The sequence below is a fragment of the Gastrolobium bilobum genome, unplaced genomic scaffold (genome assembly GCF_033153095.1).
Source record: "Gastrolobium bilobum isolate Gb01-03AN ecotype WA unplaced genomic scaffold, APGP_CSIRO_Gbil_v1 utg441, whole genome shotgun sequence".
In the NCBI taxonomy this organism is placed as follows: Eukaryota; Viridiplantae; Streptophyta; class Magnoliopsida; order Fabales; family Fabaceae; genus Gastrolobium; species Gastrolobium bilobum.
In genome coordinates this window covers 67,588-89,731 of record NW_026897808.1, presented here as the reverse complement: position 1 = coordinate 89,731, position 22,144 = coordinate 67,588, and the positions used below count along the sequence as shown (strand labels likewise).

Below are 22,144 nucleotides of genomic sequence, written 5' to 3'. Positions count from 1 at the left end.
TAGATATGGTGTTGCTTTCAATTATTAGTATTAGTTTGATTCATTGGAGGTACCTTGAGATTTTTTTTGTTACTCTGGTGAAACTAGATAAGTGGACAATTTTTCATTGCATAATCTGAAACCATTGGCATTCAATCTGTCGATGATGTCTTCGTAAGCTTGTCTGTTTGTCTTTAATATTATCAATTAAAATCTTTCAAATATATATATATATATATATATATATATATATATGGCTTTGTTTTTCCTACAGTAGTCGAAGATCACCAAGTTTTTCTGCACATAGAAACAAGCTGGGTCCCACTAGTTTTTGTAAAAAAAAAAAAGAAAAAAAGATTAGGCACGCTTTACGAACTAAGAGTGACATAAGATAAACAATTTACTGTCATAGAAGAATACATTTTGCCATATATATATATATATAGGATATTCTTACACCAGTATAAGAGTTAGAAGTCTTACACTCAATCTTGATCATTGATCCACTTGTATCCACTTGTCCGCTGATTTCATTTATATCTAAGGACTCAATTTTTTTAATAATGTGAGCCATTGAATGCAAGTGGATCAATGGTTAAAATTGAGTGTAAGACTTCTAACTCTTACATCGGTGTAAGAATATCATGCCATATATATATATAATTAAATATTTATATACTTTTAATCTGATTTCAAATAATTATAATTATAATATGTTAAAATATAAAAATAATATATTCTTATTAGTTTAATTTAAAAATAAAATTTATTTTGAATGATACGAGTGGCTTAGGGATGAAAATGGGTTGAGCTGAGCCAAACTTTATCCCGACAAGCTCAAGCCTATGCCAAAAAATTTTACTCACTTTCAGAAGCAAAATGCTCAAACTAAATAACATATGTTTCATCAGATCCAACAAACCAATCCATACTAGCTAAATTAAAATAGCTACATGAATTCAACAAACACATCATGATACTTGTAATAGCCAAAAACTTCTCATCATCTTCTCTCCCCTTCAAATACAATTCAAAGGTTACATAAGTTGGCAAACAAATTGTAAATGTAGAAAACAAAAAATAAGATTAAAGAATAAAAAGAAAAAAAATAAGATTAAAAAACAAAAAAAGATTTTTATACCTTTTTATTTTTTCTTTAAGTCATACTTATTACGTACCAATCTCTACCACATATTAAAGCTTAGAAGGTATCTTCGGCCAACCTAGAATGATAAGCATCAATACCTCTTTCTCTCACTATATATATATATATATATATATATATATATATATATATATATATATATATATATATACGTAAACACTCAATCGGATCGAGAGAAAAAATGAGTAGAATGACTTTTTATTATAAGTATTACGATGAGTGTGAGAAGGAAAAAACATATACATAATTGAATGAGAGAATATTTGTGTTGTGTCCTTTCATAAACACCTAATCGTAAGAATATGTGTAAATCATGAGCCTACTACATTAGACTTGCTGATTGCTATTTTCTTCATTCACGCTTGAGTATTCGTAGCCTTCCCTCTTTCTTTCTTTTTTTAAAAAATGAACAACCTTGTTTCACGGAACCTTTATCAATCCATTTCGAAAAATTCTTACTGGGTTTATTATGCATTGAATTCTACTGCGGTCTTTGTTGAATATGGATTCAAAGAAGCTTGAATTTCTTCTAGTGTACGCCCCTTGGTCTCCGGTACTAGTTTTGCTACGAATAGAACAGTGAGGCCACATATGCTAGAGAATACGATGAAAGTTCCTACCACAACATAACATTATAATTAATTTCATTTCATATATAAATATAGGTTCAAATTTTCTACTCTAACTGCAAAAAAAATCGTCTTCTACAACCAATTTTTACTATATACTCCCGGAAGTACATAATAAAAATATTAAAGCTACAAAAAATTTCTGTAGAGATAGATTTCCCTATAAATATAGGGGATATTGTTTCTAATGTTGTATGAGACAAATTGTCTCATGTAACACACCAAAAAGTAGGTGTGAACTACTAAGGAGAAAAGAAAAAAAAACATGAGAATTTGTTTAATGCAAACGAGAAATAATATTTCTATAAACTTTTCTATTTTTTATGTATGGGAAGCAGGGATCAACAAAAATAAATGCAAACCTACCTACGGAACTCCAACTCATGAGGAAATTAAAAGCATATGAAACAATCCAAGAACACAACCAGCTAACCAAGGTCACAAAGCTTCCAGCAGAGCCCTTCACGTTTATGGGAAATATCTGGAAAATAAAAATATAACCATTAATTCATCATGCGGATGATTTTTATGTTTGAATTTTTATTTCATGAGCTGAATCATAATAAGACGAAGCTACCTCGGACATTATAATCCAGGGAATTGGTCCCATGCCTATCGAGAAAGATCCTACGTATACCTGGCCATTAACAAAATCAAAAGGACAATTACCATTATATGTCAATCTATAAGTAAATTGGCCTGAATAGACATCAGGAATTGAGTTAATATTTTAAAACTTCTAACTTTAGGGGCATCATTCAAATATTAAATTCAATTCTATTTCGAGAAGGCAAATAAAAGGCCAATGAAAACTCAAAATTTAAGTTCAAGGAAGAACTCGAGAACTACATTAGATATGCTAGTAGCCTAGTACTACAAATCTTCTACGAAATTTTACTCTCAATTGTGCAATTAATGCCCAAAAGATAATTTGCTAATAGTTTGACATCACTCTTTCACGGTCATAAAACAGAGTAATGATTGAATACATTCAAGTTAGGTACCTAGAGCTTGAAATTAAATTTATGAGATTTTGTGCTATAGTTGAAGATTTGTATATAAAGCCATTAGCATTGGTCTAGTGGTGAGGGGTTTGAGTAATTTACATGAGATTATAGGTTCAAATCTCAATATCACCGTTGTATAAAAAAAAAAAGATTTATATATAGGCATAGTGGCATAAGTATTACCAGTACACCAACAAGCACCAGAATGGGACTGACGCCCTTCAATTTATGCAAGTCCTGCATAAGGCAAACTTAATTATTCTTGGAAATAATTCATGCGAAAAATAACTTAGTAGAGCATATTATTTTGTTAAATGAACCTGCATGAAGAATGATAGGGCCGCGAGGAAGCATCCTAAGCATGTTCCGAGTGCAGACACCTGTACAAGAGTCAGAATTTTGGGTTAAGAATTTACAGAACACCATAAAAAGGAGAAACAAAAGCTCAACCTATTTACCAGCAAAAGTGGTCGTCTTCCAGATTTATCCATCAAAAGTACTCCCAAAGTTGTCATTGGGAACTATAAATACAAATGACAGATTTGTGTGAAGAGACTACGGAACAATTGCATCTATCTCATCTTATACAGAATTAAGCTGACAGAAATGATGAAATAGTGTAAAGAGAAATAAGAACCTTAACAGCAACCATTGCTATCGTTCCAATACTATCCGAAAACCCTGTCATGGATAAGAAACTTTGCTTTCATGTGAATTGTATCATAAATCTAATATTCTCACATTCATCTTCCCTTACTTGTCAAATGAATCAAATGATAGATGCATATAAAAGGGCTTACACATACCAGCAGAGGTAAATATTGAATTTGCATAAAAAACAATGCCATTAATCCCTCCAAACTGTTGCAGTATCATCAAGCCAACTCCAACCTAACCAAGTAAATAAATACCATAAGAGTCTGCAAAAGGTAAAGATAAGGAGCATGAATGGAGCTAATTTAGCATGCTCACAGTAAGTGACTTCAAATACTTCAATTGAAATAAGCCAATAATGCTAGCTTCTTTTTGCCGCTGAAGGGTTTCTGTATAATCCTACAAATAAAAGTACAATGTATGAAATGATATATTAGATTCTTCGGTTTCTTCTTTTTTTTATTTCCTTTCTTTTCCTTCCTGGTTAGATTGTAAGCCAATAGTAACATTCTAATGAACAAAAACTTGATTGTATACTCTAATTTCAGTGGCCTCTTGATACACATCAGCATTCTTCCCCCTAAGGCGCTGTAAAGCAGAATCACTCTCTTTCAAGCGACCAACCTTTGCCTGCAAAAGATTGCAAGTACCACTTGTCATATGTTAGCCTAATGACATATCTTGACTACAACCATTTGACAAAAGTGATGAAAATTTTCATTTGCTTGGGATAGAGCTGTGTCCAACAAATACAGTCCAAACAACAAACTTACAGCAGCCATGAACAACTCACCAGCCACCTAGGAGAATCAGGGATGAAGGGAAGACTCAGAAGCTGTAAAAGACACGGAATAGTTCCTGAGATAAAGACAAAAAAAAAAAATTAAGTTACATGGCACCCTTTTTAATTTTATTTATTTTGTAAAGTGAACACCAGAAAGAAGAATATTACCTACTAGAGCCAAAATCCGCCAATTCGAGAATGCTCCAATAAGATAAGTTAATGACATCCCACAACAACTCATAAACTGTCAAAGTAATACCAAATAGGGATTTAAGATAAGCCTACACGTGACATATGCCAAACATAGATAGATATACACACAATAAGAGTAAAATGATATTAAGAGATTAGAGTACTGCTTTACCTGATGAACTGTGGTGAATCCCCCTCGAAGATTCTTTGGTGTTATTTCTGCTATATAAACCGGTACCTACTATGCAAAAGGAACTATTTATTTGTATTTTTGGAGCGACTGAACATAGTTTGAACTGCAATTATAACAAATTACACGTCACAACAATTACCACATAAGATAGAAGACCAATCCCACATCCTACCAACAGTCTTCCAACATAGAGCGACCAAGCAACCTTCAAACAAGCCACCAAGCGTTATAAAAAAAGCAGCTACTCAACAGAAATTTTGTGCTGGAGTCTTGTTAAAAGGATTACTAATTTTCTTTGTCAGGCAAATAAGTTTCATAGTTAACACCATGACATGTACTTCATATCTTCAATAGTTACAATGAATTCTTTTTTCCCTTTCCTTGAAATATATATGTAACTACTTTCCTTCTTACCGTAGAAAGGTTACTAAAATTACCAGTTATGAGACATATTCAACTACCATGTCAGCAACATAGAGAAAAAAAACCTTTGAGAATGTTATGGCAAGCCATCCCAAGATGCAGAATACCTCCGAGAATCCCATGGCCTGCTCAGCAAAACGCAAAATAACATTCAATTTAAAATTAAGAGTAAATACATTTTTCGGTCCTGGTGAAATTTTACTATGACCGCTTTAGTCCCTAGCAAATAAAAAGGCTATTTGTGATCCTAAAAAATCCAGAGTGGACCCATTATAATCCTTTCTTTTGAGGGAAAAAATCCAGAGTGGACCCATTATAATCCTTTCTTTTGAGGGACTAATATGGATCTTTTTTGAATTTGTGAGGGACCACGATTTCAACTAAATGGGTTCATTTTGAATTTATTAGGGAATACAAATAATCTTTTTATTTGCTAGAAATTAAAGCGGGAAATTTGACGATGATCAAAAAAGAGTATTTACTCTAAAATTAATTGTAGCCACTTTTTGAAAAAGACATAATAAATCAGAGAAACTTACAACTCGACGACCTGCGTAATCTGCTATTTTACCACTCCCAACGGCACCAATCATCGCTCCAATCGTCAATATTGAACCGAAAAGTGAAAACTACATGATTGCAATGAATAATTAAGTACTAAAAAATATAACAAAAGCAAAAGGTTGTGAATTGTTATTCAATGTTCAAACCTCAGCCACACCGAGATTGAGGTCATCCATGATTCTAGATTGAGTAGGGGATGAATATGCCACCTGCAAAATTAATCACTACTCATGTGACAGTGGTCATTGATGGATTTGCCAAACTAAAATGTGAGAAAAATGGTTAACTAACTTACAGCAGACCCAAAAACGAAAGAACCAAGAACAGCAACAAGGGTGCTAAGTATAAGAGTTGCTGGGATAGAAGAGTTTCCTCTTTGACTCTGTCCCTCACGGTCAACGTCATCATTGCTGCCACCATCACCTTGTGATTCAACGTTGCCTGTCGAAAGCAGAGGACTTGAAAATTCGCTTGCTTCACTGCTTTTACTATCCATGATTTCTGTGTTAAAACAACCAGACACAGCAACGTGGTTCCCAGAGTTTATAAATTGGGGTTCCTCGTGTTGACCAAAACAACAAATGGGAAAGTACGTGAGATTATTAGACTTGTCTTCGGATATGGATATTGTGTTTTGAACAACATCTCAGGAACAGTCACCAAAACTTTACATCGTTGCGAAAAAAAAGTTTCAAAACGTCACGCGAATATAATTTTTCAAACGCGTCCAAACTCGCTACAGATATGACACATTTTCTGAGGCTAAGAAGCTCAGAAGTCGGATATAGCGAGTCAATCAGTCTGTAGTACTAAGCAGAACACGTGACACAGCAAAGTCGTTTTGCAGGAATTTAATTTGACACGTGTTATAAAATTTTGATAATTTTATTGTAAAATTTCAAAAAATCAAAGTTTTTAGCTCGTGAGTGAGTTGACTCTAACCTATTGAGTTATATATTTTTTTAGCCTATACAAATTATTTAAGGGATTGCATCTTCTCTAGCAGTAGAACAAGAGACTTTTTTGGCGGCTGACACAGTTAAATAGGTCTCCCTGATGTATTGGCAGGAGAACATGAATTTTGCAGCAACAGAAAACTTATTTTGCCCACTATTTAATATGCAAACTTTTTGGCCCTTATCTATATGGGCCGACCCATTTTAAAAATTCTATTATCAAATGCTTACTTGAAGAACCAAATTGATGAAGCAGCTAAGAAACAGATTTTTGATTTTGAGAATAAAAAATAAAAAATTTGTTTGATAATGTACGTTTTATAAAAATAGTTCTAAAAATTATATATATATATATATAGTTTTTAGAATTAAATTTAAAAAACATATTGAATTATTTTTGTTTTTTATTTTGTGTTGTGACTTTTAATTTTCAAAACAAAAAATACAGAAAATACATATTTCATTAACTATTCTACAAAATAGTTTTAAGAAATATTTCATTTGTTTACACATAGTTCAAATAATGTGTATATAACAAAATTACGAGAGGCATGTGATATTTAGACAAATACATTAATGTTTGGAAGAGTAAATCAAGTTAAACATGTATAAAATTAAATATTTAAAAAAAAGACACTTGTTATATAATTATTTAATTTTTTTCACCATTAATGAGTATGTCCAAAGCTAATCCCTATTTACTATTCGTATGGTGGGTCTTTTGTTTTAATTTCTCTTCTCAAGGATGAATTTAATCAAATATATTTTATAAAAGTTCTTTTCAAAAAAAGAATTTTTTTAATAAATACCCTCGTGAGCTTTTTTTTAAGATGTACGTTAGTTTTTTTTTTTTTTCATTTATACCCTTGTTCTAAAATTATATTTATAAATTTTATTCTCTATCTTAATGACAAATCATTCGATATCCTCTTTCCATCCAAAATGCTGAGAATGTCCCCAAGAAGAATGAATATATTTTTTTCATTCTTGGACTTATTTTTTCCTTTAAAATCTTCATCTTTAAAACCTTTGTCTTTTATTTCTTATTATATTTGTATTTATCTAAATAATGGAGATATCTAATACCCTTTATGATAATTTTAATTAGGGTTCATTTTTTTGTAGTGAATGCAAATAAGTTATCTGCATTGAATCAAAATGGCATAGTATTTGGGACGGAAATGAAGATATTTTTGTAATTATAATTTATTTCAAGATTATAACAGTCTTTATCATTACAATTTTTTAAACTTTCAACTCGGTTATGGACCTACATAAAGCCCATATGCCTAAAAGGCTCAATAAAGGACAAACACTTGACAGCTATACAAGAAGACAATTGGACCCATGAAGCAAAGGGTTCAGATTATTCAAACATTAAAGGTAAACTCTATAAATAAGAGATAAAGACCACATATATGTATTAATCTTTCTCTCTTACTATTATGTTGTCACTGTGCACACATACCACCCCATTGGCTAAAGCCTTATAGTTGTGTACGATGATTCGCTATTCCCAAGGTATCTAATTCATAGATACCTACAGAGAGCACAAAATTCCATATTGATCTACTAGCCCTAGGATAGACATCTCTGTCACATAGACAAAACATTGGCATCATCTGTTGGAAATGAACCCACGAAATCCCACGAAAATCATGGCACGTACCACACGCACCAGAAGTGGTTATCAACAGCCACTATTGCCAAATCCTGAGCCACGAAAAAACCCGGTGATAGAGGAGGTTCCAGTGGATCAACATGGCCCTGAGAATCAACAAGCGGTTGACCACAATGCTGTTCATATCAGTGACGTGCATTCTGATTCGGCTTCAACCCCAGCGGTGAATCAGAATGCACCATATGTACAAGGATTGCAACTACTGATTGCGCAAATTGCAAACGTTGTGCAGATCCCATCTGATATCAATGAAGACCAATGTGTTACAGATCTTGTAGTCGCTGCAGTGTTGAGAAGGATGGAAGAGATGGAGAGACGTAATCAGCTTCAACAAGAGGAGGATGCGCATCCGATCCGGGGTCTGGAAGCAAGACTATTGCATTCAAGGAACCTTGATCCTAGGCAAGCTATGACTTGAGTTATGAATGATCTGACGATATCAAGTCCTCCACGAAGGGTGACTGAGCCAAACAATGATTAGGGAAGAAACGACCTCAGCCAGACAATACAAGTCGGCAAAGGAAGTTGAAGATGGTTTGATCATGCAAGTGGTAGACGAGATGGAAAACCAGAGGACGCAATGAATAAGGCAATCCAGAATGAACAATTCGGTATGCAAGAAAGAATAAGTCACTTGCAAGATGGAGGAAGAGGCAATATCTAAGGGGATGATACCGAAGCACATAAGAGAGCTAAGTATACTCGGCTGCATCATGGTCAACCCAGGAAACCAAGGAACCCGGATGATGTGACAGAACTTTACAAGAGGAAATATCACAGGGGGCAAGACAATAATAGCCTTTTTATTGACGGAATTGTTGATGCACCCTTTCTTGAGAATCTCAACTTGTCGGAGTTGTCAAAGTATGATGGAAGTCAGGACCCCAGGTTCATCTGGAAACTTTTGATACAACCATGTATGTAACATCCCAAGCGCTGACGAGGGCGGGGAGTGATCGCTGGTGCAAAGAGGCACGGACAAGGAGCGGCTCTTGACAGGCTTCCAGCGGGGGGTTACATGCATGAATGAATCGAATCGACACCCGAAAGAGAGAGATTCCAAAAACTGTGCATGCATGAGACTGCACAGTTTGGGAGAGCTTATAAGAATTAATTGGTACTACCTATACTAAAAGGATGCATCTGCTTTTCGGTAGCCCAGAATGAAAGAACTCAACAGTTAAGCGTGTTTGACTTGGAGCAATTCTGGGATAGGTGACCTCCTGGAAAGTTTGTCTAGGAAGTGTGCGAGTGAGAAAAAAGCACACTGAAAAGTCTCGTGTTAGTATGTGAGGATAGTCGTTGATTCTTGAAGCGGCCAAGCGTTACAAGTGGTATCAGAGTAGGGCCTCTCATCCAGTACGGTGTGGTTCGAGGACGAACCAGGTGGAAGCTGGTGGGCATGTAACATCCCGAGCGCTGACGAGGGCGGGGAGTGATCGCCGGTGCAAAGAGGCACGGACAAGGAGCGGCTTCTGACATGCTTCCAGCGGAGGGTTACATGCATGAATGAATCGAATCGACACCCGAAAGAGAGAGATTCCAAAGGTTGTGCAGGTATAAGACTGCACAGTTTGGGATAGCTTATAAGAATTAATTGGTACTACCTATGCTAACAAGATGCATCTGTTTTTCAGTAGCCCAGAACGGAAGAACTCCACAGTTAAGCGTGCTTGACTTGGAGCAATTCTGGATGGGTGACCTCCTGGGAAGTTTGCCCAGGAAGTGTGCGAGTGAGGAAAAAGCACACTGAGAAGTCTCGTGTTAGTATGTGGGGATAGTCGTTGATTCTTAAAGCGGCCTTCGTGCCTCTTTGCACCGGCGATCACTCCCCGCCCTCGTCAGCGCTTGAGATGTTATATGCATGAATGAATCGAATCGACACCCGAAAGAGAGAGATTTCAAAAACTGTGCATATATGAGACTGCACAGTTTGGGAGAGCTTATAAGAATTAATTGGTACTACCTATACTAACAAGATGCATCTGCTTTTCGGTAGCCCGGATCGGAAGAACTCCACAGTTAAGCGTGCTTGACTTGGAGCAATTCTGGGATGGGTGACCTCCTGGGAAGTTTTTCCGGAAAGTGTGCGAGTGAGGAAAAAGCACACTGAAAAGTCTCGTGTTAATATGTGGGGATAGTCATTGATTCTTGAAGCGGTCGGGCGTTACAATGTATATCAAGGGTATAGAAGAACCATTGATTATGCGGTTGTTTGCGACATCTCTAACAGGAGCAGCTCAGATGTGATTTTCTTCATTGCCGATAGGATCTATTAGGTCTTTTGAGGAGTTTAGTGGGAGGTTTCTGTTAAACTTCGCTACCAGCAAAAAGCAGCCAAAGTCAGAATTTGCTCTGGGAAAGATAAGACAGCAACCCGATGGATCCCTCCAGAAATACCTAGACCGCTTTAAAGAAGCGGCATTACAAGTCCCGGGATTATTTGAAAACGTTCACGGCACTTAGTTGCGACCGGGTTGCATGGGTCCTCTATATTGGCAAATCCATTTACAAGGACCCAGTTAGGACATTAGTGGAATTCACAGCTCGGTAAAAAAAAAATACCTTGAGCTGGAACAAATGGAAATAGAGAACTCTGATGTAAAGAGAAGCCCGGGAAGAATGGAGAAGCCTGGAAATAGAAGGCAAGGTGATTTCCTGGGTAAAAAGCTAGAAGAAAGACCACCACCAAGGGAAAGATATGAAAAATATGCTTCACTCAACTTGTCGCGCTCCCAGTTCTGGAGGAAGGTAGCTCTAACCAAGATGAAAAAGGTAGAAAAACCTCGGCCTCTAATAAACAAGAATGGCTTAGACTAGACGAGATATTGTGTATTTCACGATGGCCCAGGACATACCCCAGATGAATGTTGGGACTTAAGGGATGCAATTGGAAAATATATTAGAGATGGCAAATTACACTAGTATCTAATCAAAACACAAGGATGAAGGAATAATACAAAGAGAAAGGGCCGTAATTGGAGCCCGGCAAGAGAAAAGAAACCAAGGGAGGAAAACAGAGGAAAGAAACCAGATGAAGACAAAGATGAGTTCATAGAACCAGAGTTTGAATGTAACGTGATTAGTGGAGCACTAAGGGGTAGTCGAGATACAGGAAGTGCTCGAAGAAAATATCTGAAGGAAATGCTCTCAGTCAGAGAGAGGCCCAAATTTAAGGAAGACTCCAGCAAGCCAGAACCACCACTATTGTATTTGACAAAAGAAGAGTTGGAGGATGTGATGCCTGGGCATGTGGATGGCCTGGTAATTACAGACACGTTGGTAAATTTCCGGGTTAAGATGTTTGTAGATAACGGCAGTTGTGCTGATATAATCCTATGGAATGCATTCAAGAAAATGAATTTGGATGAAGAATATTTGAAGCCTTGCAAAACAACCCTGATTGCATTCAATGGCCAAAACACCTCTCCTAAGGGATATATTAACCGTAGATTAACTTTGGGGTCAAATGAGGCATATAAGTCAGAAAGGGTAAGGTTTATTGTAACCGACTTCTCTTCACCATATAATGTCATTATGGGGAGGCCAACTGTCTATAACTGGGATATGTTGGTATCCACAAAACATCAGAAATTAAAGATGGTGAGCAAGCAAAATACGTTGATTACCATTGGATGAGATCAAAATGAGTCACGAGAATGTTACTTTACTTTCACCTCCTCGGTATCCCCCTAATAATGCTGCTTGCTTTTCTTCTTCGGTCCGAGGTCTCCCAAAAATCCAAAACCTCGGACCTGGAGGGAGGCTCTGGATAAATCTCTCATCTTCTTCATCAATCTCATCACTTCGACCAAAACCACGAGGGAAAGTTGGTTTCTCCCGTCCACTGGAACTTCCCTCACTCATATTAAGAAATGGGTTCAGAAGGGAGGAGTAAGAATGGGTGACTTGGAAAACTCATATTAAACATGTTCGCAAGTCTAGTGACTAATAATGAAAGTAAAGAAAGAAAAAGGCATGCATACCCAGAAAGCACAATGCAAAAGAAGTATTCATAGGCAACTCAACAGTGGAATCATAAAGCAACATTTGAAAAATGCAATGGTATTCGTAATAGCATACCAGAATGCATAAATTGCTTGAGAAGTTATGATTAAGGAGGAATACTTGGTAGAAAATGTTAGTATATGGATGTCCTAGAGACAATATTTTGATTAGATTAGGACATATGTGGACCTTTTTATATTGTCGCAAATAAGTAAAAAGCACTCTTTATCCTGTTTCATATTTTGTCTCAATATTATTGTTATTATATTATATGAGTAACTGGATAAACCCCTTGGAATAAAATAGGTATCTATTGAGTATCTGTGATGAGATCACGATCATGAAGATTTAAGGATACCAGATATTTATTCCTAATTTTATGTTCCTAGTCTAGAGACACTGAGAATGGGGATCAGTAATCTCGGATAAGACTAGAACGACTTATCTACTTGTATTCAGATACAAGGTAAAGACCTCATGAGCTACAGATATGGAGATGTCTTAGCTAAAGTCGTGGGTGGACTTATAAGGATATAGCTCCCACTGAACAGACCCACAAAGAGACTCTATGAGGAAATCTTACAAAAGTATCATTAGAGCAGTCTCTTAATATTTGGGTATGTCTTTCCTTAGACCATAAGTTGTCACCTAGACTGTGTTCTAGAAGGCATATTTTGATTGTATACCTCGTCTGCCTGAAACATGGAGACTCATAGATATACTTTTGGGCATGTCCTGAAAGAGCACAGGCCTAGAGTGATAAGCTGAAGGAATTCGTCAAATCTCTGTAAGGGATTAGGTTATCTGTAAATCGGAGAAATCGGGATGACATTTACAGGACTCGGGAATCTATGCATAGTAAAAGAGATCATGAGATGATCTGCCTTTAGAGTCAGTAAATTGAAGATTCCCTATTTCGAATTAAAGCTTACCCTAAACCGCAAGGGTTGATACACTTCCTCACCCTAGGTTTAAAGGGAAGGTAACCGAGACAAAAGGAAATACATACGACAACCAAATATGTGTAATAGGATGATCAAGTCATTAATCTAACTAGTTCTGGGGCAACAAAGCATTGCTAGTGCTCTGTGTTGTCATTAAATGAGTTGTGGGCTTGTTGGGCCCGAGCCCATTTATGTCAGTGGCAATGTTGGACCTAATGGGTCACACACTAACACCTTATTGTCATGATGAGCTAGCATTAAAGGTATTGGGCCTAATAATGGTTGTTAGCCCAAGAAGAAGTTTGGAAGTCCACCTAAAAGGGAAAAGGGCGCATGGATCGTGTAGTGGGCTTGGATGGTCCAAGACATTACTAATTAATTTAATTAGTTAAATTAATTATCAAATATTTAAATTTTGAATTTGAAATTTGAAATTTGAATTTTGAATTTGAATTTTGAAATTTGAATTTTGAATTTTGAAATTTGAATTTGAAATTTGAATTTTGAGTTTAGAATTTAAATTTTGAATTAGAATTTTGAATTTAAATGTTTGAACGTTTGAATTTAAATGTTTGAATTTGAATTGGCTATGAAAAGTTGTTTCATAACAAAAGGATAAGATAAGATCTTGTTGGAACAAATCCCTTGTATCAAGAGGAGATCTTTGGAGATCACCAAGGGCTGTTTGGGGCGCTGATTTGGTGTGATTATAAGTGTCATCTAGTCAACCAAATAAGCTCCAATCAGATTTGGTTGGTTGAGAGAATCAGTGAGTGAGTTGGTTCAAATTTGAATGCAACTGCTCAACATATCTGGAGCCCTTTTGGGGCTGAATGGGGCACATATGGCTGGCCATATGATGGCCATTAGGTCAGAATTTTGACTAGATAAAGATCTAGTCTCATGAGGATTGTATGGTAGGTTGTTGGGAATTTTGAATTGCAACAACTCCACCCTTTCTCTCCCTTTATGTGCGCCATTTGTGATCAGAATTTGGAGTAGAAAATTTGATTGCATCCTTGTTTCCTCTCATCCTTTTGGTGCGCCACTTTAGTTAGGTTTTTCCCTAAGTGTTTTGGAATTAACCTAGCCTTTTCTAAGAGCATCCATGCCCCACTTTTGTGAAGTTTTTATGCTGAAGACTTCACTCTTCTAAACACCTTTACCTAGCCTCCTCCTTCACACATTGGACGCCTAGCAAGCTTTTGTGGTGATCAATTGGTGGCTTTTCAAGAAGAGTTCTTGCATCTTGACGTGGGGTGGTGTGGATCAACGTTAGAAGGTTTGAACCCTTCAAACCTGGCACTGATCTCCTTGGTGTTTGAATCACAAACAAAGGTAACATCATGTTGTCTTAAAGCATGAATCTTGATTGCATGTGTTATTCCGCTTGAAAAATTTTGTTTTTCCCTCTCACATGCTTCGACTTTCAAGGTCATTTTTCTATCAGAAAAGACGAAGAAAGGGATGAAGAATCGAGTAAATCCTCAGCAGGAGAATGACAACCTGCAAATGCAGAGTAGCAGAAATGTCAACGCAAACAAATGTAAACAAGGGGGCAAAATGAAACATGAGGGTGATAAAAAGGAAGGAAAAAAATCAAACGATTAAAGCCCGTGAAGTGAAAAGGCAAAGGTATCTTGGTAATATCATGTAGCAGACAATACGATTGAGGGACGTCTTGACAGTTTGTATTAAATGCAAACGGCGTGGAAGGGATAACGACGCATGTCAGACCTATAAAAAAATGCCACGTAGAAAGCAGTTATCATTGCTTGGAAGAAATAACGTCTCGCGGAGCAAATTGAGCCTGATAAGCAGGGATATGAAGAGTTTATACTGTTAAAGGAGTTAAGCAGGGGTAATATCAATACCTCGGTTACGAAAGTATACAAAATCCAAATATAGATCATAGAATATCCCCATGCCTTGGTTCTATAATTGTGTGCACTCAGTTCAAGCTGCTTTTACACCTCGGTTCAGTCTGCATCCCGGGTCAACAGAGTTCAAATATGGATCATAGGATATCCCCATGCCTTGGTTCTATAATTGTGTGAACTCGATTCAAGCTGCTTTTATGCCTCGATTCAGGCTGCATCCCAGGTCAACACAGTCCAAATATGGATCATACTAAACTCGTAATGAAGCATATAAAAGCGGAAACAAAGCCCCTAAGCCAGCAGGATCAAAGAAAAGACTCGGCTAAAAGAGTTTTTATTCCTGAACCAAGCCAAAGCAAAAAGCCAGGCAGAGAAAATTATTTGCAAAACGCATGCATCCCGGTAGCGTGGACAACTATGCTAACGAGTTGGGGAGCAACTATTATAGACCTACATAAGGCCCATATGCCTAAAAGGCCCAATAAAGGACAGACACTTGACAGCTATACAAGAAGACAACTTGGCTCATGAAGCAAAGGGTCCAGATTGTTCAAACCCTAAAGGTAAACTCCATAAATAAGAGGTAAAGACCACAATTATGGACTAATCTCTCTCTTATTATCATGTTGTCACTGTGCATACACATCATCCCATTGGCTAAAGCCTTATAATTGTGTATGGTGATTCGTTATCCCCAATGTATTTAATCCATAGATACCTAGAGAGAATACAAATCCCATATTGACCTACTAGCCCTAGGCTAGACATCTCTGTCACATAGACAAAACAAACTCAAAACGACGTCGTTTTAGAAATAAATGTATGTAGATAACTTATTAACTTATTTACATTCATTGTAAGAACATTAAAGCCTTTTAAGTAAAAATAGAGTTTACGAAAGATATTTTACCAAATAACTTTTTAGATTGAATTTTAACAAAAAAAATTAAACTAAAAAATGTATATAAAAACAAAAAACTTTTAGCTTTATTTTTTAAACTCTTATTTTTAACTTTGACTTAAAAATAACTTTTACCTAAAAAAAGGTCAAACACACTCAAGATAAAATGGATATTATATAAGCTTTAATGAAAATAAAAAGATAATTTGCGTTTTCATAAAATACAAACCAACACATATGATCAAGAGTTACGATTCACGTGAGACGCGTCTGGTCATGGATTCAAATTTGAACTATTCAATCTTTTTTTTTCTTTCACTTAAGCACATTTAATTCATAAAATGCAAATATAAAATAATATCCATAAAATGCAAATACTTTTTTTTATACATAAAATGCAAATACTAAAATAATAAAATTATATAAAACACAGGAAAAAATATGTTACAAATAAATTGTAGTGATCTATCAAATGGCATGTAGTGAGTAATAGAAAGCGTGAATACAAGTTAGTGTAAATATTCTCACTCTAAAATAGGCTCCTTCATGATTTCTTATTTGCGTTTTACTCTTTAAATCACCTCATCTGGATAATAGAATTGATAGAAAAAAAAAATATAAATCTTAGTTACCTATTTTTATTCTAAGGTCCCAATCGCCACTTGCCATGTGCAGGTGTAACTTTCTCAATATTTATTTATTTAGTTCATATAATTTTTATTTCTTACTTTTTTACATAGTCAGATTATGTTATCTTATAAGAAATTTATTATTTTTAAAAAGTTTGATTTTCAGAAGAAGAAAAATACATTTGATAAGGCCATTTTGCGAAGAAAAAAAATTAAAAATTATAACTATTTTTTTATTTTTAGAATCAAATTTAGAGAACATATAAGAGTTATTTTTATTTTATGTTTAAACTTCTAACTTTCAAAATAAAAAAAATACAAAAAATGCTTGTTTCCATAACTCTTTTATAAAATAGTTTTAAGAGAAAAAAAAAAACACAATCAAACAGACCTTTACATTTTTTTTGTTTTTTTTTTTTGTAAGATTTTTTATTGGATTTAGTTTGTTTTAATTGTAAATCTCACTTATTTTGTTTTTGGCCCAATCACTTGTTCACTGGGCTTGTGTTGTAAATCGCCTTTATGTTTTTCTAGTTGAATCCATAAGTTACTGGGATTTATTTGACACTTGATAGCGTATGCTTCTTTTCTCTATTTTTTTTTAATTTAAAGCTGTTATTTTATGACAAAAATATTTATTTTTTAAGACCTTGAAAACTGGATAGTTTACTTTTAGAATATGCTGACCATTTATTATGACAATCAACTCACGAAACACCGTGATAAATATCAATTATATATTTAATGGCCTTGACTCCAACATTTGTCGTAATGGTGGGCTATTAACCCATTAGTGCCCAACAACTTGAGAGTCTTGTTAAGAAGAACCCATCAACTCACTAAAGACCGTGATAATTTCCACCTATACTTTTTTTTTTAATCAATTTTCACCTTTACTTAATTGGTAAGCATCAATTCTGGGTTTGATTCTTGTTATTGGTTTGCTTGAATGCCTAAGATTAATTCCGGGTGAATTTTTTCATATTTTAATTTAATGTGATCATAAAAAATATCAATTATATATATATATGGGAGAGGTTATATTTACAACCCAAATAGTTTACAAACTCTTACAACCATATCTTAACCGTTGATTTTCGCCAATCAATGGTTGTCATTTATTGTGAATCAATAATTAATTAATAAATTTGATTTGCGAAAATGTTAACCGTTGATTAACAGAAATCAACGATTCAGATATGGTTGTAAGAAGTTGTAAACGAAAATAGATTGTAAATATAACATGCCCTATATATATATATATGGGAAAAATGTTTCTGCAGTTAATGCAGAAAAGTTATCTGCATTTATTTCAAAAATGACGTCATTTTGATATTGAAATGTTAAAAAATTATAAATATAAAGACTATTATAACCCTAAAATAAATTAAAACTATAAAAACACCATGATATCTGCCCCAAAACGACGTCGTATTGGGCTTACTGCAAATAACTTATCTGCAGAAAAAGCGAACCCTATATATATATATATATATATATATACATATATAGTCTTTATATTTATAATTTTTGAAGATTTTAATACCAAAACGACGTCGTTTTGGGAATAAATGCAGATAACTTATCTGCAGTAACTGCAGAAACATTTTTCCCATATATATATATATATACACACACACACATTTTTGCAGCCACTTTAGATAAGGTTGTCTACAACTAACCTTTTTTCACTAAGTACGACCGGTCGTACATTAAAAATGCAATTTCTTGTTATCAAAAAAAAAAAAAAAATGCAATTTCTCTCTCCGCCACGTCAGCCGACAATGTCTGATGAAAGAGAAAAAAAGAACAGCTTTATTGTTATAACTAAGTACGACCGGTCGTACTTAGTAAAAAAGGGTAGCTGTAGACCACTTTATCTAAAGTGGCTGTAGAAATACTTTTCCATATATATATATATATATATATATATATATATATATATATATATTAAAATTATTAGAAATGCACAAGATAAGCACGCTTTAAAGTATTGGAAAAATACTTTTAGATATATATTAAAAGGGAAAAATATTTGTCATCTTAAATAACATAAACTTACGTCATTTTAAGATAAAGATAAACATATAATTTTATTTTTTATTTAAAATTTAAATTAAAAAAAATACCCACTTTCTTTCTTCATTAGAAATGCACAAGATAAGCACGTTTTAAAGTATTGGAAAAATACTTTTAGATATATATTAAAAGGGAAAAATGTTTGTCATTTTAAATAACATAAACTTACGTCATTTTAAGATAAATATAGACATATAATTTTATTTTTTTATTTAAAATTTAAATTAAAAAAATCACCCACTTTCTTTCTTCCATGATTTTCATTTCATGTGTCTATCTATATCCTAAAATGATATAACTTATGTCATTTAAAATGACAAAATCAAACCCATATTAAAAATGTTATCTCTCTTGAATTGATCATAAAATACACATTTTAAAAATAAATGCTTACCACAGAATATAAATACGACATAATTTGAATTGGGTTAGAGTACATTTTAATTTATCAATTAATGTTAACTGTTATAATTTGTTAATTAAATCTTAACGGATACTAATCAATATCAATTAAGTAAAATATTTAAAATATTTCAACGGATTAATTATTTTTAAATAAAATTTTTTATTGACAATTATTAATTTGTAAGGACATGAGCGATAGAAAAGGCTTCAAGAAGTGCCGTTGAGATTAATATAAAACTAAAAAATAAAAATTGAAGAGAGAGAGAGGCGTAGAACCAAGTTACCGTTGGAACTTTGATATAACCGTTGGAAATCAAACTGATATAAATGTTACAAAATGTGTTTCTCTCTCTCAACAAATCCACATATCTCTCTTCTCTCTCAACAAAGTCTCAATCTTTTCACATTTGCGTTATCACATTTTTTTCTCTGTTCATTCATTTCATTTTCATCATCATTCTTTATTGCAATTTTCATTTTAAGCTTTTTGTGTGAAGAACAACGACAATAACAACAATGGCAGAAACAAAAGACACCCACATTGTTGTAATCCCAATAGATGAAGAGCATAACAACAAGCTCTCATCTTCAATGTTGTCCAACAACATCATTGAGGCCATAGAAGATCACCCTCTGACCGAGATCTCAGAGAGTCCTGGTCATCTCTTGCTATTGAAGCTATGGCAGAGAGAAGAGGATCTCTTTGCTAAACGCATTGCCAGAAAAGAGACCAGAATGGACTCTATAAAATCTGAACTCTTCCAACTATGCTCTTTTTTCTTCATCTTTCATGGGTTCTTCTCAACTCTCTTGTTCACTTCTTGGGTCAGTGCCCAACAACAACACCATAGTGTTTGTAAGAAGTGGTGGGTTCCTTCCATGGTGTCCCTCTGCACATCCCTTGTGTTTGTGTTTCTTGTTCAGGTGAAGGTGCATAGGTATTGGAAGGTGTGGGGGCAGTTGCAAAGGGAGAGGAATGATAGCAGGGCTTTGACTAGGTGCATTCAGGAGTTGAGGATGAAAGGGGCAAGCTTTGATTTGTCTAAGGAGCCTCAGAGTGTGAAGAGGATGAAGAGCTCTAGTGTTGAGATCAAATGGAAGCCACTCACTTGGTGTTATCAGAATTTACTCACCATTTGTCTTGTTTGCTTTACAGGTTTGGCTTTTCCTGCTTCCAAGTTTGTTCTTTGCTGCTTGTGATGATGGATTGGGCTCTCTCCATGGAGCATGGATTTGGATGGATGTTGCTGAGGGACTGGTTGTGGTAAAGTTTTCTGTGTTATCAGATCTTGGTCAATTTTTTATTTCATTTTCATTTATGCTATTTGTTCATGGGTTTTGATTTTTTTATGGTTTCTGTCTTTTGCATTTTTAGCCTCTGCCAGGGAATGAAGCATTTGTGGTCCGATAAATTAGGCAAACCTTTTGAAGTCACTATGTTACCAAGTGAACTTCTATAAGAAAAAAGGCCTCAGATTTCAATGCAAACTCCAAATTTTGCAAGGATGGGGCATATGTGACTGGAGATCCTTCAAGAGCGTAATACTGTTAAGAAGCAACACCTCTTGTGTGCTGAGTTCTTGATTTGATTTTGGGAACTCTCTATCTAAGATGATGCTGTTGATCTGCGAGCTGCTCCAGTTTTGACTCGTTGTGTACTGCTATTTGTTGAAATATCTTATAAAATAAAAGCACTACAATTCATTTTTCGAACTTCTACTGTTCAGATAAAAGAAAATTTTGTTTTAGTGTATATGCAAAATACATCTTTTTTCGTTTTCCTTTTACGTGTTCAAGTGGGAGCGAAAATACTTCTGAAATAGCATTGTCTGCAATAACTTCGCATTGTTTCCATAAAAATAAAAATAATTCCATTCAACCTTTTTTTGAAACCCCCTTATGATTTTAAGGGAAAATTTTATTTTTATCCATTCTGGTTTTATGATTTATTATTTGACCCTGTAATTTTTTAAATTTGTCATTTCTACTGTGCTTAAATAATTCATTATTTAATCTCACGTGAATTCAAATTTTCAATTATATTTATTGTGATTAAAGGGTTTTGTTTTTGTAATGTTACATCACGACAAGAGATTATTTTCCTACATACTCATGATATATGTGGGATCCATTAAATAGTAAAGTGAGAGAAAAAATTATGAGTGAGACTCAACTTAAATTGTGTGTGTAGGAAAAATAGTTTATTATCATGTAACATGACAAACTATTTTCCCTTGTACAGAAATATATAAATTATTTATTCAAATTTAAAGTAATTTTAATTTATAATAATATCAACTATAACCTTATAATTTTTATACATATAAATTTATAAAAAAATTCACTTATTTTTATTATGAACATAAAATAAATAAAAATCAAATATTATTTTATTTTATCTATTTTTTACACGATATCATTATAAAATTATCCAAAAAACTAAATATCTTATTTTGATAATACATATTTAATTTATTTTAAATAATATTTTTTATGTCATCAAAAAAATTAATAATAATATTTTTTAATCTTTAATTATATTTTTAAAATAAATAAAAAAATTAAGATAATTTATAAAATAATTTCAAAATAAAAATACTTGAATTAAATAGTAAAGTGAGAAAAAAAATTATAAGTGAGACCCAACTTAGATTGTGTGTGTAGGAAAAATAGTTTATTATCATGTAACATGACAAACTATTTTCCCTTGTACAGAAATATAAATTATTTATTCAAATTTAAAGTAATTTTAATTTATAATAATATCAACTATAACCTTATAATTTTATACATATAAATTTATAGAAAAATTCGCTTATTTTTATTATGAACATAAAATAAATAAAAATCAAATATTATTTTATTTTATCTATTTTTTACGTTATATCATTATAAAATTATCTAAAAAACTAAATATCTTATTTTGATAATACATATTTAATTTATTTTAAATAATATTTTTTATGTCATCAAAAAAATTAATAATAATATTTTTTAACCTCTAATTATATTTTTAAAATAAATAAAAAATTAAGATAATTTATAAAATAATTTCAAAATAAAATACTTGA

General features: G+C 33.7%; 2 protein-coding genes across 4 annotated transcripts; one reads left to right on the top strand and one right to left on the bottom strand.

Moving 5' to 3' along the window:
• Positions 1-1,315: 1,315 nt before the first annotated feature.
• LOC133310498 (sugar transporter ERD6-like 5) lies at positions 1,316-6,331 on the bottom strand. 3 transcript variants are annotated; one of them, XM_061511430.1, is made up of 18 exons: positions 5,886-6,331; positions 5,737-5,799; positions 5,566-5,655; positions 5,092-5,151; positions 4,743-4,808; positions 4,583-4,648; positions 4,387-4,462; positions 4,228-4,292; positions 3,972-4,064; positions 3,753-3,833; positions 3,587-3,671; positions 3,418-3,461; positions 3,239-3,301; positions 3,101-3,160; positions 2,964-3,017; positions 2,351-2,410; positions 2,140-2,254; positions 1,316-1,760 (listed from the first exon to the last, which is right to left on the bottom strand). In XM_061511430.1, the coding sequence occupies exons 1-18, from the start codon at positions 6,084-6,086 to the stop codon at positions 1,612-1,614; spliced, it is 1,491 nt and encodes a 496-aa protein (XP_061367414.1). In that variant the 5' UTR covers positions 6,087-6,331; the 3' UTR covers positions 1,316-1,611. The 3 variants fall into 3 exon arrangements, with proteins under 3 accessions (XP_061367414.1, XP_061367416.1, XP_061367415.1); XM_061511432.1 differs by having other exon boundaries at positions 5,737-5,814; positions 5,886-6,018; XM_061511431.1 differs by lacking the exon at positions 3,239-3,301.
• Positions 6,332-19,589: 13,258 nt separating this feature from the next.
• Positions 19,590-20,273, top strand: LOC133310473 (uncharacterized). The gene has a single exon (XM_061511402.1). The coding sequence runs from the start codon at positions 19,590-19,592 to the stop codon at positions 20,271-20,273; it is 684 nt and encodes a 227-aa protein (XP_061367386.1).
• The last annotated feature ends 1,871 nt before the right edge of the window (positions 20,274-22,144 follow it).

What these genes read in the sequence shown, in the direction of transcription:
- LOC133310473 (XM_061511402.1), top strand. Translation starts at nt 19,590, where the DNA reads ATGGCAGAAACAAAAGACACCCACATTGTTGTAATCCCAATAGATGAA.
- LOC133310498 (XM_061511430.1), bottom strand. Translation starts at nt 6,086, where the DNA reads ATGGATAGTAAAAGCAGTGAAGCAAGCGAATTTTCAAGTCCTCTGCTT. An exon ending in CTTTCGTTTTTGGGTCTGCT is followed by an intron (nt 5,800 to 5,885) that starts GTAAGTTAGTTA and finishes TTAATTTTGCAG; the next exon opens with GTGGCATATTCATCCCCTAC. An exon ending in TGGTGCTTGTTGGTGTACTG is followed by an intron (nt 2,411 to 2,963) that starts GTAATACTTATG and finishes GTTAATGGCCAG; the next exon opens with GTATACGTAGGATCTTTCTC.